Source organism: Anguilla rostrata, chromosome 13, assembly GCF_018555375.3.
Source record: "Anguilla rostrata isolate EN2019 chromosome 13, ASM1855537v3, whole genome shotgun sequence".
NCBI classification, from domain to species: Eukaryota; Metazoa; Chordata; class Actinopteri; order Anguilliformes; family Anguillidae; genus Anguilla; species Anguilla rostrata.
The window spans coordinates 2,639,384-2,655,664 of record NC_057945.1 but is presented as its reverse complement, the minus strand read 5'-3'; the positions used below and the strand labels follow the sequence as shown (position 1 = coordinate 2,655,664).

Sequence of the window (16,281 nt, the reverse complement as noted above, 5' to 3'; positions counted from 1 at the left end):
CCCGGAAAGCTGTGCATCTTCAGTTAACACTTTTCCCCACACAAGACTGTGATTAATACGGGCCAGCCCTGCAGCAAAGCCTTTGCTGGAGGCTGAAGTCTAGAACATTCTGCATTTGACGTATATGGCTGCTGCATGTGTTGTGTAGAGACCCGGGGAGGTCTGACGCTCTCTGGCAGTTTCCAGTCCAGCCCTCCGGAGAGCCGCCAGACACCAGACCCCAGCGATGCAAGACGAGTCGCAGGCGGCGTACAGCACTCAGGGGCCAAGCCAGGAAACAGGATCCCCCCCCCACCTCCATCGCCCCCCTCGCCACCCCCCCCCCCTCCAGGATCAGACTCAGAGCACAGCAGAGACATGCAGGCCCCTGGAGGGGCCGCTCGCTGTCAGCAGGGGCCACAGTCCCCAGGAGGGGCCAGTAGGGGCCACAGTCAGCAGGAGGGGACAGCAGGGGCCACAGTCCCCAGGAGGGGCCAGCAGGGGCCACAGTTGTGGAGAGGAGGCAATGGGGGCCGCCCGGTCTTTTCACTTCAACCTTGCGATCGTTCTTGATTTTTTCTGATGAATCAGGAAATACTGATTTTATTTTATTGATACCCATTCTCTACATGTCTCTGGGCCTGCTGGTGTTTGGCTTTATCACTGAACATTCTCTCCTGCTATGAGCTGTTGCAGCATGCGAGAGATCTTGCTGTGCGTGCTTATGACATACCTCAGGTGTCTGCCTCAAGTTGAGACCATTAGTCTGAGCATCAGTATTTCCTCATGAATCAGGAAGAATCCTAACTGATCGCATACCTGCACTAATATCTGACTTATGCCTATATTTTGTCCACTGAGAGGCCCGCAGTGTTTCCATTCATCATATTTGGGGAACAGCACTAGCTAACAGAAGATTAGTCATATAAGGTATTTTTTCCATGACTGTTTAACTCACAAGAGAATATCACCTGTGGTTAGTCCCTAATTTAATTTCCAAGCACTGAAGTGCTTATTTTGGAGGTTTATGACTTTGTATTACAGAAACATCCAATCAATGCTCGACCAAACAAATCAAACAATGTCCAAATCATGCTGAAGCCACGGATGCGATATTAGGTTATTTGTAGATTACATTCATTTAGCAGATATTCTTATCCAATGTGACTTTGTGATTTTGAATATTGGAGACACAGAAATACACTGAACTGATTAATCTGAGCTATTAATACTAGCTAACAACATTTCCAGGCCAGTGAATAAAGAGGTGACATTAATGAAACACTAGTAGCCTCCAACTTAAGTTTTTTTTTTAAAGTCCAACCCAAATCTCCCCAGAAGACAGTCTGACCTACCGGAGACATTGATTGAAGTTCCTGCATCGATGACGCCGCTGTTTGGCCGAACACAGTACCGGCGCGGCGCGGTCGTCTTGACTTTAAAACACACATTCCTGTCGGTTGGGTTGGCAAGCTTCAGGGTGGTGGTGACGACATCTGTAAACGGACCTGAGGAAAAAAACGGGGAAGGCTGGGTTAACCGTAAAATTGAGGAAAAACAGGAAATTGAATGCTTCCAAAACAGTGGGGGGAAATCGCTGAAAAAGGTCGGTTGAATTAGGCCTACCGCTGACATAAAGACTGTTGTGTGGAGCCCGTACAAAGCGCTGTGAATAAGTGATTACCCAATTAAACGAACCGGGTGTCCCGGGATCGGCACACAAAGCCATGAAAAAGATGTAGGCTATGTTTTGAGCCTCACCACCATCTCACAACACACATAAGAGGCGGCGAGCTTTGGGAAGCGGTAACAACAGTTACTCTAATTGAGAAATTACAACAACCTGCCCCGAGAACCACCGCGTCCAAGCGCCGAGAAACAATACTAGGCTCACATGGCCCCGCTAATAAAAAGCGAGAATAAAGTAAACCGCGTTTGGGGGATACAGACTGAGTGCTATTCGGATCCAGTGGATAAGCTAATGGAGGCGACCGTACCATCGAAACGCAACTCCGCGGGACCAAATGAGGGAAAGTTACCGTTGGTGCCGTCACGATTGGCACGCGCTGGGCTCCGAAATCACCTCGCACGACTTCCACCTGCGCTGCATTTCCAGTTCTGAGCAGTGCGTGTATGTGTCTGATAAAACGCTGCAGGGACCATAGCGGATCAAAACGGTGAACGTGCACAGATAATTTTAAGAAATCTTGCTCCCATGTCATGGTGTGCCCAGTCACAGTGGCAAATAGAGCGAGGAACGGCTGTTACTAGCATTCACAGCGTCACCTAGATCCGGCTGACAGAAATGTGTGATCAGGATTTTTTTATTTTATTTTAAAAAACGTCTTCTGCAGAGTCCTGGTTTCCATTTGAGCTGCCTTTAACGCCGAGGTATACCGAGCTTCCACTTGTTTTAACTCAAAATGTGATTTATTGGATGCCAATTATAACCAATTATAATTTGCGGTTGGTGCATTAATGCAGAATCATGGATTACACACATTCGATTTTACTCAGATGGAGAAATAATTCATCCAAAACCTAAATTCTACCTCTTACACCCTGCTGGCAAACTGGAGTGAGCTCCACAAATACATTTTTTCTTTATTTGTTTTGTTTCTCAGATTCTTAATACACCTTGGGTTCACCATGTAGAAATTACAGCACTTTAAAAAATATTTTTATCAATTTAGATCAGGTGAATGGCATGGCCAGTAATGGATTTTCCTATTTTTGGCTTTGTAAAACTCCTTTGTTGCATTAGCTGGGACCATTGTCTTGAAGCATCATCCAAAGAGCTTGGTGGAATTTGCTTGAAACTGAGCAGATAAAATGGTTCTGTACACTTCAGAATTCATTCTGCTTCTGCTGCTATCAGCAGTTACATCATCAGTGAAGACAGGTGAGCCAGTACCTGTGGCAACCCTACATGACCAAACCATAACACCCCACCACCATGTTTCACAGATGGGGGGGAGGCTCTTTGGATCTTGGGCTGCTCCTTTGGGGCTCCACACTTTGCTCTGGCCATCACTATGATGCAAGTGAATCTTGGTCTCATCTATCCACAAGACCTTTTTCCATAACTCTGCAGGCTCTTTTTGGTACTACTTAGCAAACTAACTTGGTCATCATATTTTGTGGTTAGTCTTCTGCGACAGTAGATCCTGACACATCCACACCTGCCTCCTAAAGATGGTTACAAGCATGTGTTTTTCTTCATTATAGTGAGAATTCTTTGGTTATGAACTGTAGAGGTCTTCCTTGGCCTACCAGGCCCTTTGCAATTACTGAGCTTATCAGCGCAATCTTTCTTAATGATGTTCCAAATAGTTGGTTTTGGTAAGCCTAAGGTTTGGCCAATGTCTCTGCCTGATTTGTTCTTATTTCTTACACTGGCTTTGTACTGGCTTCCTTGACTTTCATTGGCACAAGTCTGGCCCTGGGTGACAAGTGCCAATTACAGACTCCAAAGGCAATCAAAAGCCTAGAACCCAGACTAGATAATGAAAGCAGTCTTATACTTGCACTAAGGAAACAATTTAACACACCTGACTAATCAGAAATACCTTATAAGCCAATTGTCCCAAACATTATGGTGGATACTATGTATTAAAAAATGTTGACATTTCTACATGGTGAAATGAAAATGTATAAAAATACCCTTTACTAAAGGTTGAGAATCTGCACTTTAACCACATGTGGATTGTTTGACCACAATTCTAAAATGGAATCTTGGCCATTATTAAAATTCATTGGTGCAGAGCACATTTGACTAAGATCATGTTTAAGCCAGCCATGCAAGACCCAAAATGACAAGGGTGAACTGAATTGTCATATTTTTTCATTTTTTTCCAGTCAGTAAACTAACTGGAAGTAAAGCCTGACTTTAATTTTAGGCCCCTTTGGATGATTTTATGTTGACATACAGTCGGGGGTGTGGTAAACTAATCCTTCTGGAATGGATTTGTAGAGGAAAGAGATTTGCATTTTAAAAACACAATAACATTCCTGCGTACTGTTAATACAACAGACTTCACCCAAAAAAAGACTTCCATTCACAGTTCAAAAAAAAGGATTCTAAAGTTTTGTATCATTAAATTCTCCTCCAACTGAAAATATATTTACGCTTGTTTTGTAGGGCTATTTCATAACTACTTTATATTTTTGAAACAAAACAAAACAAGCAAAAAAAATAAATAAAGGCAATATTATCAGTGTTGATCTTTACCAACACAAACTCACTGAGGTCAAAATTAGTTTGTGCAGGAAAAGATTAACTCTGATGACTCTGAAATGTATATGCATTGTATAAAACAAAGCCAAAAATCTAATTGTAGTTTTATGTTTTATATTCAGGTTTTGGACTTCTTGTTTACGTTTCTAAATGCAGACCTTCTGAAAAACCTGGAACCCCATTCCACTGTTGTAAGCCGTTTCACTCATAATCATTTATAAAAATTCAAAGCATTTAATTAGGCTACTTTACATGCTGGCAAATTAATGCTCTGATCTTTCCACACATCATGCTTTTAGTTTGCATAAATCATGGCTGCTCAGCCCTGTTCCAGGAGATCTACCCTGACAAAGCACACATTCAACAGCAAGAGATCTCATTCAGGTGTGCCAAATTGGGGTTGAAATGAAAACCTACAGGATGGTAGATCTCCAGGAACAGGGTTGGGCAGCCCTGCTGTAGCTGTTGAATGAGGTATGCTTTGTTAGGGTCGGAGTGAAAACCTACAGGATGGTAGATCTCCAGGAGCAGGGTTGGGCAGCCCTGCTCTAGCTGTTGAACAAGGTGCACTTTGTTGGGGATGGAGTGAAAACCTACAGGACGGTAGATCTCCAGGAACAGGGATGGGCAGCCCTTGTGTAAGCAATGCACCAGCTGGGAGCATTTTAACTAATGCAAAATGTATTATTTATGGCAGTGTGTTATAATACCAACTGTTGTGCTCATAATATATTATTGTAGCGTAACACAGGAAACTTTTAAATCTGTTATATTTTTCAAGATCTGTTATCATACTATCAAGATGTAGGCTACACATAATGAAGGAAAACCTCGCCTAATATTCATTTATTTCCTAATATACCAAGTGACAGTTTGTGTTAAAATTAGTTTAAAATGATGTTTGAGAAAGATAAATTTCAGCTGATCTTCAGTCTTCCCTTAAAACACTGGGCATGCCTTTTAAATCAGACTGCACCATCCAGAGGTCCATTTTATAAGGACCTTTAGTGGTAGGTCAAGTCCCACGTCTTTCTATAACAAACTGATTCAGGTCTTCAGGAGCATGCATAACCAAACTAAGAAACTACTCTTTCAGGAATTTTGAATGGCAGGGGGGTCAAAGCAGAGAGGATTAATCCTCAGCTGTGTGTCAATAAGGATCTAATCAACAGCAGGATTAGATTAAAATTAAAACTGGAGTGAACAAACGAGTAGGTTTGTGCTCTTTATTATCCAGAAGTAATACCTTGCATTTACTACAGCAACAAAATGCAACATTTTAAAAATGTATTGGGCTTTCACACTTGCTTATCTTAACTGCCTGACTACTCGCAGTCCTGGGCTTGGTTCCCATCACATTTACAACGCTACCGTACTTAACCCCAGGGCTATGCAGCAGGCTCGGATATTCTCTGAACCGTTTGGAGAGCTCACACCAGGAACTCGACGTTTACCTTGCTCTGGAGCAGCACTAAACCAGTCCCGGGCCATCTAGGGTTTGTGCTCTCGCACTTTTGAGGACTCAGGTGTAAAACAAAGCTTAGCCTGGGGCCAAAGATTCCATTATGACATTTCTAGAATGATCTTAGGCCCAAGGCTGACTGCAGTAAGAGAACCCTATTAAATAACCTTACAATAGCCACTGCAGTCCTTATATATTTTTATACAGTGAGCCCCATAATGTTTGGGACAAAGACAAAATCTTCTGCGAACAGTAGACACTGACACAACCACGCCTGCCTCCTGAGGAGTGCTTCTGACCTGTCGAACAGGTGTTCGGGGGATTTTCTTCAGTATGGTGAGAATTCTTCAGTCATCACCAATAGAGATCCTTCTTAGACTGCCAGGCCCTTTGCAATTACTGAGCTCACTAATGCTCTTTCTTCTTATTGATGTGCCAAAACAGGTCAAAAAAGGTTTGGCCTATGTCTCTGACTGTTTTCCCCCCCCTCTTATTTCTCAAAAAAAGAATTACCAACCCATGCGCTCAAAGTAAAAATATTTCCCTCTACATATGGTTTGCAAAGTTCTGCCATCCAATCCATTATACGGCAACGTTGGCACGTTCTGTCAACAGATCCTCAACTTAAAGATGTTTTTGTTGATCCTCCTCTATTTTCTCATTACAGAGGTCGTAACCTTGGTGACAGACTGGTCCGTGCCGACCACTACAAACCTAGATCACCATACTTCCCGATACCACCGGGTTGTTTTCCGTGTCACAACTGTGTGTCGTGCAACAATTTGGTAAAAACAGATTGTTTCACTCATCCCCAAACTGGGAAGAAGTTTAAAATCAAACAACGCATAACATGCAACACAAACAATTTAATTTGTCTTTTACTTTGTCCTTGTGGACGGGGCTACGTGGGTCAGACCACAAGGCCCCTTAAAACCTGCATAAGTGAGCACAAAAGCGCAATTAGAAGGGGAGATGTGAATTCGCCAGTTGCAGGACACTTTATAGAACATAAACATACAGTGCAAACGCTGCGATAGATTGGTATAGAGAACATCCTAATGAGCAGAAGGGGCGGAGATTTAAATAAGCATATCCTAAGGAGAGGGGCTTATTGGCAATTTACTTTAGATACGAGGTGTTCGGGGATGAAGGAGGATTTTGAGTTATCGTGTTTTTTATAGATCCCCTCGTTGTCGTTGGCCTGCAGGGGTTTGCATGGACTCATTTCTGAACCATCATTAATTAAACACTGTTTTTGTGGATCTTACATTTCATTTCATGTATCTGTTTTTGAATTAAGAGATGGATGCCTCGAACTTAGTATATGTGTGTATAGCCTATATATATGTGTATGTATTTATATATGTGTATATATGTATGTATCCTATTCAAAACAATTTGTTGCTGCAACTGGTGTTTTTCTTATTTTTCTTATTAGCCTGCCTAGCCTTCTTGTCATACACATTGACCTAAGACAGGTTTTGGTCATTATTGATTATATAATTATTCAATCATTTAGAAGCTCATTTAAATATATAATTGGCTATTGTGATGTCATGTTTATTCTGGTTTTATATTTCCTGCTTGTCAGAAGAACTTCAAGACACTGAGGACGGCTTAGGCCGAAACATGTCTGCCCCTTATTTCTCAGCCTCAATACTTCTCAGGCTTTCGTTTGGCGAAACTCTGGTCCTCATGTTCACAAACACCAATAACAGACTCCAAACGCAATCAAAAGCTCGAATCAAGACCAGATACTACCAGCTGTCTTATACCTGCCGCAAGGAAGCAATCTAATCACAAACACCTGTGAAGCCATTTGTCCCCAACATTACGGTGTCCTGAAATGGGGGGACTATGTATTAAAAGTGCTGTAATTTCTACAGGGTGAAACCAAAGTGTATAAAAAAACCCTTTAATAAAAGCTGACAGTCTGCACTTTAACCATGTGTGAACTGTCTGATTACACATCTAAAACTGTGGAGTACAGACGTGGAGCTTTTCTGGGGTGACCTGCACCTGCTGTCACAGAGGCAGCCATGCGCCATGCCTAGACCAGTCTGGAGAACAGGACTCCTTTTATTCTGGGAGACCAATTAAATAATTAAAGGGCACTGTCAGAGAACACCGGCTGCTGCTAGCACTTTATACCACTACTGCCTATGACCGCTAGCACTTTATACCACTACTGCCTATGACCGCTAGCACTTTATACCACTACTGCCTATGACCGCTAGCACTTTATACCACTACTGCCTATGACCGCTAGCACTTTATACCACTACTGCCTATGACCGCTAGCACTTTATACCACTACTGCCTATGACCGCTAGCACTTTATACCACTACTGCCTATGACCGCTAGCACTTTATACCACTACTGCCTATGACCGCTAGCACTTTATACCACTACTGCCTATGACCGCTAGCACTTTATACCACTACTGCCTATGACCGCTAGCACTTTATACCACTACTGCCTATGACCGCTAGCACTTTATACCACTACTGCCTATGACCGCTAGCACTTTATACCACTACTGCCTATGACCGCTAGCACTTTATACCACTACTGCCTATGACCGCTAGCACTTTATACCCTACTGCCTATGACCGCTAGCACTTTATACCACTACTGCCTATGACCGCTAGCACTTTATACCACTACTGCCTATGACCGCTAGCACTTTATACCACTACTGCCTATGACCGCTAGCACTTTATACCGCTACTGCTTATGACCGCTAGCACTTTATACCGCTACTGCCTATGACCGCTAGCACTTTATACCACTACTGCCTATGACCGCTAGCACTTTATACCACTACTGCCTTGACCGCTAGCACTTATACCGCTACTGCTTATGACCGCTAGCACTTTATACCACTACTGCCTATGACCGCTAGCACTTTATACCACTACTGCCTATGACCGCTAGCACTTTATACCACTACTGCCTATGACTGCTAGCACTTTATACCACTACTGCTTATGACCGCTAGCACTTTATACCGCTACTGCCTATGACCGCTAGCACTTTATACCACTACTGCTTATGACCGCTAGCACTTTATACCACTACTGCTTATGACCGCTAGCACTTTATACCGCTACTGCTTATGTCCACTGCCACTTTATACCGCTACTGCTTATGACCGCAGCCACTTTATACCGCTACTGCTTATGACCGCAGCCACTTTATACCGCTACTGCTTATGACCGCTAGCACTTTATACCACTACTGCTTATGTCCGCTAGCACTTTATACCACTACTGCTTATGACCGCTAGCACTTTATACCACTACTGCTTATGACCGCTAGCACTTTATACCGCTACTGCTTATGACCGCTAGCACTTTATACCACTACTGCTTATGACCGCTAGCACTTTATACCACTACTGCCTATGACCGCTAGCACTTTATACCACTACTGCTTATGACCGCTAGCACTTTATACCACTACTGCTTATGACCGCTGGCACTTTATACCACTACTGCTTATGACCGCTAGCACTTTATACCACTACTGCTTATGACCGCTAGCACTTTATACCACAAGCACAACACAGTGACACAACACTGATGCAGTATTAAAATGGTCAATATGCTAGCACAACACAGTGACACAACACTGATTCTGTGTAGATATACTTGATATTTCATTTTCTCTCCTGTAACACAGATATGGTCGTATTGAGAGTAATACGTATGCTCAATGGAGAGAGACAAAAAACTGGTTCTGGTTGTTTACAACTGTGAAGGTAAATAAAATCACAAAAGTCAAGGCCAGAGCATCCCTCAGCCTTCATAAAAAGAACAGCAGATGGGATTAAGGCACACCTAATTAGAAAGCATGTTTCCTGCAGGCCAAATCGCATCGCTTTCTCTGTCCATCAATTCCATTAAGCTCCTAGGATAGCAACGCATTAATCGATACTGCAGGCTGGACATAACACGACAAAAAATAGCTTAAAGAGCACAGCGTCCGCTTTTCCTAAATTATTAGCCTCCGTCCCACGGCATCTTCCAGAACACTTTTGGGCTCCCTGTACCAACAGAACATTTTTACTCACAAAAACCCCCAAACGCGGTATGTATGCCTTTAGCATCGGATTCACAAGGTGCTGTGATGGCTACTTTGGCACCGCAATTTGTCAAGGATTCTGTGGATCTTTGAGGACCCCGTTGGGAGGGAAATAATTTGTATTAAAGGGGGGACCGATGACAGTGATAGCAACCCCCCAACTCAAGGGCAGGCTAGTATATTTAACAGCTTTAATAATTTCTTCAAAAAAAAACTTGGAATCGTAGGGCACAAAGACTACCACATTCACTTCAATTACCCGGAAAATGTTCGCGATAAACACCGTCCTTGAAAAGCAAGCGGACCTTCAGTCCTCCCTGGAGCTCTTAGGATACTTCCGCCAGAGGCCCGTCGCTAAACGCGCAAAACTACATTCAGCAAAAGACACTTTGTCCGGGATCAGCTGTCAGAGCCCACCCACTCAATAGAAGAGATCCAATTTATGTCTGTTCTATATATAGGCCTATTCACAACGATGTAGCGGACTGCTCCTTTAGGAGACATAACGTCCCATAAGATTCACTATCGCAATGACAGCAGAAACTGCCTCACACATGAAAAATGCCGTTATAAACGGGTTGCTTCAGGCTGGAATTCAATTACTCACTCGCGAGGAGACCGCTTCTGTATTCGCTGTGAGTATCATGTTTTATCACTGAACAAAGTGACAGAAGTCATGGTTGCGTTCGAAAGAAACACAATGAACAGTAGAGGAAACGGAACAGAGGACTACCCCGCATTGTGTGCGCTGTGAAAAGCAGTCAAATGGGAATGAAAAGCTTAGTATGCCGTACGGCAGAGTGGCAGCAGCCAATCAAACTGCTCAGTCGGGTTTACGATTCGGCCCCGAGCAGCACGCGCTATGCGCTGCCACGACTTCACCCGAGACGCTAGTCAAAGTGCAGCTGGCTCCTGATCGATGCGACCCAGAGCCAGGCCGCCCGGAGGAAACGCAGGTCGTTTAAATAGCTGTAGGGGAATCAAATGTGCATTGAGGATGATATGGTTCCAAAAGCGAACAGGATATACCGAAAGCAATGAATATTCTAGATATAGTTTCACCTTGCAGTGACCATGGTGACACCCGTCCTGTGCCTTTAACCGAAGACTGGCACAGCTGCCCTGAAGAACGCCGACCCCAACACCCTGGTGAATGTCCGAGGGTTTCCATAACAACCCTTGCAAAGGTTACACCACTTCCTGAAAGTGACTTAGGCTGAATTCCAAGCGGAAAATATTGCATCCTGCGCATATGCTTTGAAGGGTAGAAGTGGGCAGCGGCCAAATTAAGAGGTTTTCTAAAAAACAAATATGCTTGATATTCCCATGTAAAAGTGTGCTCCTTAAAGACAGTGACACAGTATTAACTGTAAGGCTTGCATTCGCTTTCATTTTGAGGCACAGTTCCTATTGTGTATTGCATTATTAGAGACTAAGTATAGAAACGGAATGGGTGGTATTAAACAGATTGATAGCCAGGGATTCTATAATACACCAGTAAAAAATATCACCGTCTACAAGGCTGTATGAGACAGGTTATTTTGTTACATGTATTTATTTTATTTTTATTTTTTACAAACTATCAATGTATACTTGATACGGAATATAGTCTGTCATTTTGCATAATTGTGACTCCCCCTGTAGAAATGTTTGCATAAGCCAGTCTTTATTATGGTGCAAAGGATGCTAAGGTCTATATTAATATTTCAGACTTTCAGTGACTGTAATATGGTGGCTGTGGCGACACTAAACACATCAGACCATTGCACACCGACAGTTTGCTGAACTGGGTGCCAACTAGACAACTGTTCCTAAACATCACTCATTCAGCCAAGCTCCACTGAGCCCAACAAGAAGACTGATTCTGGGGTCCCGGTAAGAGGTATGTCTGTATGTTTTACAGAAAGGAAGCAGCTGTCGGAACTTTGTTGAAATGACAAAGGGGAGAAATACCTGATACTATTTGGACCCACTTTGAAGACACTTAAACAGTTTAGTGATGCATTTCAGTATACAGGGCCAGACTTGTGCATGCTTCAAAAGCACTGTATGAATATATATATAACATTACGTTGCATTTAACTTACACCAGGCTGGGAACTCCAGCATAGCACGCATGGCTGCGTGCTTGCTAACAGTCATAAACTGTCAGGAAACTTCAGTAGACTCCCGCACAGATGTTTTATAGACAGGAGGGTCATTTTTTTTAGGAAGGTGGTTGTCCGACAAAATAATAATAGAGGTAGTTATGTTATCCAACTTGCTTATTGTTGTTTACATTAATTTGTTAGTTAGTTGGGATTGCTCTAAATCCATTTTAGAGAGGCATTTGGGCATGGACAAATCTAACAGTAAACCAACTACGTAAGCACGGAATACCACAACGTTGTGGCCTGTTACCGCTCATAAAATGGCAAATGAAATTATGATCACGCATTAGTTATACACTCGAAAGCAAGATATAGATTAGTAGCTGCCTAGCGAACTTGTACTTCACTAATGCATCCAAGTAGTGCAATCTGTCAACATTAACTTAGTTAATGTCAGTTAGTCGACTACTCTATGTCGCTGACAGTTTCAAAACCAAGCCTTTTGCGAGTTCGCTAACTAGCAGACAATGGCAATGCAGTTAACGCCAACGGTAGGTATGCGGTAGTTACATGCACTAAATGCTGGGCATGGAAACTAAGGCAGTCATGTGTGGTACCGTGTTACTGCATGGCTCGCTGAATAACCCATCCCAGGTAGCGAATGACGTCCCTGGCTGGTTGTCCTCCACCCATTTCCCAAGTAACAATTCATTTTGTCGCCCATGCAAATATCTTGCTGACAACATATAGTACAAAGGCAGCTATTGGCAGTCATATTTTGTTTAGACATCTTTCTCCGCCAAGTATTTTGCAATAGCGCCACTACGCTTTCAGGATCCGTGGAATTAGCCAATGCAGCAGCAAGGTTAAAATGCGTAGAACTAGTTATCAAGCCAGCCTGAGCTATATGCGTTCGATTCAGTCATGAAATTACATACATAGAAATGTCTAAAAATCCATGCTCATACTTCATTTAATTTACTAAGCCTAGTTCTAACTAAACGGGCATAGGCATCGGCATAGCTAGCTTAAGCAAATAGCTAAGCCAGTCAATCACAACAGTGCACGAATGACTGGGCCTAGCTCCAGGCTGGCTAGCTAGCTGGCCCACAGATAAGCTGTCAAATACCCATGAAACACTGATCTCCTTTGTATTTCGTTTAATGTGAAAGGCACACTAACTTCCGCTACGATCCCTCCTCATTCATTTACCATGGCCGACCCCCCCACCCCCCCTCATCCCAATGTCGAAATATGGCTGCCACCTAAGCCCCCCTCCCTTCCTAGTTTCGGTGCACATTTGGTGGCTAGCTGGGCTCGGTGCACTGGCAGCTCAGACGGAATGAAGGGCCCTCCCCTCTTACCTCGGAATTTCAGTTCGTGCTGTGGCTCTAGAAGCAGGACCTGTTCTTGCCTGGCCATCTCCCAGCGGTTTCCGAGCGTAATTTCTGCCGTAATGGGGTTTCTGTTGCTGCGATGATGTTGGTATGAATGTTACGGTTGTTATTATGGTAATTGGCTCTGATTATTCCGTCTCCTGGTCACTGCAAATAACAGGAGGGCGACTCCGGGCTACGAGCGGCTGTGATGATGCAGCAGGAAGGAGGTGAGAGAGAGGCTCAGATGACGTCACGGCTCCGCATTAACCACTGAACGAGGGGCGAGGTGAGAGAAGATTTGCGGGGAGGCAGCGGGGGGTTTGCACAGAGGCGTAGGGCACAAGGTGTGTCCATCAGTCACCCATACCCACCACCTCCGTCCTTCTTGTTTGTTTGTTAATGCTTCTGCTCATCGTCCTCGCGTAAAAACTCATCCATTACCAATTCAGCCATTCGTCTGGTATTGCAAATCCTGTGATTTGCAAAGTTGCAAGATATAAGGCTATGTATATGCACGTATGCGCGAATATATTACATTTGAGGCCAAAGGTTTACATACACCTCGGCTAAAGACATTCAAACTCAATTTTTCACAACTCCACACATTTTATGTTACCAAACATTTCCTGAGTTAAGTCAATTAGGGTATCTACTTTATTTCCATAAGAGGTCATTTCAGAATAATAGTTAAAACAGATTTAGTTCAGCTTTTATGTACTATATCAGATTTTCAGTGGGTCGAAAGTTTACATACACTTTGTTGGTATTTGGTGGCATTGCCTTTTAATTGCTTATCTTGATTCAAATGCTTGGGGTAGCCTTCCACAAGCTTCTCACAATACTTTGCCGGAATTTTTGCCCATTCCTCCTGACAGAACTGATGTAACTCAGTCAGGTTTGTGGGCCTCCTTGCCCGGGCACGCTTTCTCAGTTCAGTCCACAAAATGTCTATGGGATTTAGGTCAGGGCTTTGTGATGGCCACTCCAAAACTTTCACTTTGTTGTCTTTAAGCCATTTTGTTACAACTTTGGAGGTATGCTTAGGATCACTGTCCTGCTGGAAGAACCAGTTGCAACCAAGATTTAACTTTTTAGCTGATGTCCTGAGGTGTTGCTTCAGTATTTCTAGATAATCCTCCTTCCTCATGCTGCAATCTATTTTCTGAAGTGCACCAGTCCCTTTTCCAGCAAAACACCCCCACAACATGAAGCTGCCAACCTCCATGCTTCACAGTTGGGATGGTGTTTTTCAGATTAAAAGCCTCACCCTTTTTCCTCCATACATAGCGCTGATCATTATGGCCAAATGGTTCAATTTTTGTTTAATCTGACCAGAGAACACTCCTCCAAACGGTTAGGTCTTCGTCCTGGTGATCACCTGCAACCTTCATTCTGGGTTTTTATGCCAGTCTTGGAATAGGGGCTTCTTCCTTGCAAGACAGCCTTTCAGGCCATGGTGATGTAGGATTCTCTTAATGGTGGATGTAGATACTTTGGTACCTGATGCCTCCAACTCCTTCACCTGTTCCTTTGTTGTTGTCTTGGGGTTCAGTTGAACCCTTCGGACCAAAGTTCATTCAGCCCTGGGAGTTAATTTGTGCCTCCTTTCTGAACGATGCAGTGTCTGTGTGGTCCCAAGATTTTTATATTTGCATACAATTGTTTGTACAGATGCTTGTGGAACCTAATGTTGCTTGGAAATTGCTCCTAAGGAGGAACTGGACTTCTGGAGGTTCACAATCTTTTTTTCTGAGGTCTTGGCTGAGTTTCTTGGATTTTCCCATGGTATCAAGGGCAAAAAGGCAGTGGCTTTAAAGGTAGGCTCTTAAATACAGCCACAGATGCCAATTAACTCCCAATTAACTCCTAATTATGAAAATTGGCCAATCTAAAAAGTCATTACATCAATTTCTGGAATCTTCCAGACTGTTTGAAGAGACATTCAACTTGGTGTATGTAAACTTTTGGCCCACTGGAATTCTGATATAGTGAATTAAAGATTAAATCAATCTGTCTCTAATCGATTATTTTAAAACTACCCCTGATGTGAACAAAGTAGATGTCCTAATTCACTTGCCAAAAGAAATGTATGGTAACACGAAATGTGCAGAGTTGTGAAAAACTGAGTTTGAATATCTTTAGCCTAAGTGTATGTAAACTTTTGGCCTCAACTGTACATCTTAACGTATGCGCGTATCATTAATGCACTTGTTTTACATAAATTAATCTGTACAAAGCACTTTTTGAGATTTCTGTGAAAGCATTTCTAGTCATGTGCTAGAAAAAGGTATTCCCGCAAACTTTGTCTAGTCCTCAACAATTTCAAATGAGTAATTTACAAGTATTAATGAGAATCGGGGCTTTGAACTAGTCCAGGACAGTTGAGAATTAGCCATGGCACAAAGTCTTATTTATAAACTCTTAAAATGCAAAGTTGCATTAATTGTTTGTATTTACGAGATACAAGGGTGGGTACATGGGATTTACATGATGCAAACACGACCCAGTCAGAAAGTGGAAAAGAATTGGCCACATCTTGCTTAGCGCGTTATTATTTTTAGCAGTTTTAAAAACCAAAAAGTAACAATAAACCATGGTTCCAGGGGTAGTTGTTCCACCATGTTTGTAAAGCATAAAGTCGTTCACATTATCTGGTGAGACAGGATCTGTGGTTCTCAATAGCACCTCCATTGCCTGAACAAAGAGGCAGCAGCTTCTCAAGGTCTCATCCCAACCTTTCCAAAATGTAAAGTTCTCCTGAGAGCTGAGAGATTGGGCCGGTGGAGGTTCTGCTTGATCGAAACGTGAAGTTCTCCTGAGAGCTGAGAGATCGGGCCGATGGAGGTTCTGTCATTTCTCAGCTCTATTTAAAGTGCAGGGCTCAATGCTCTGAGCTGGGAGGACTTGGATACGCATACCTGCAGTTCCACACGTGTATATATAGCCATGGAGATCTTGCTTTCATTGACCACTCTGCCTCTTAATCTGATCCGCCCCGGTCAGAAGAACATTGGGCCATCTCAGCATAACCAGCCAAAGAAACACTA

At 43.1% G+C, this 16,281-nt stretch overlaps 1 protein-coding gene across 1 annotated transcript in view; it reads right to left on the bottom strand.

The window, feature by feature from the left end:
• vapb (VAMP (vesicle-associated membrane protein)-associated protein B and C) overlaps positions 1-13,561 on the bottom strand; it is a 30,128-nt gene extending 16,567 nt beyond the window's left edge. The window contains exons 1-2 of the mRNA XM_064306073.1: positions 13,220-13,561; positions 1,335-1,487 (exon numbers count right to left, since the gene is read on the bottom strand). Of these exons, the coding sequence (XP_064162143.1) occupies positions 1,335-1,487; positions 13,220-13,277 (211 nt within the window). The 5' untranslated portion in view covers positions 13,278-13,561. The remainder of the gene's footprint in view (positions 1-1,334; positions 1,488-13,219) is intronic.
• Between the last annotated feature and the right edge of the window lie 2,720 nt (positions 13,562-16,281).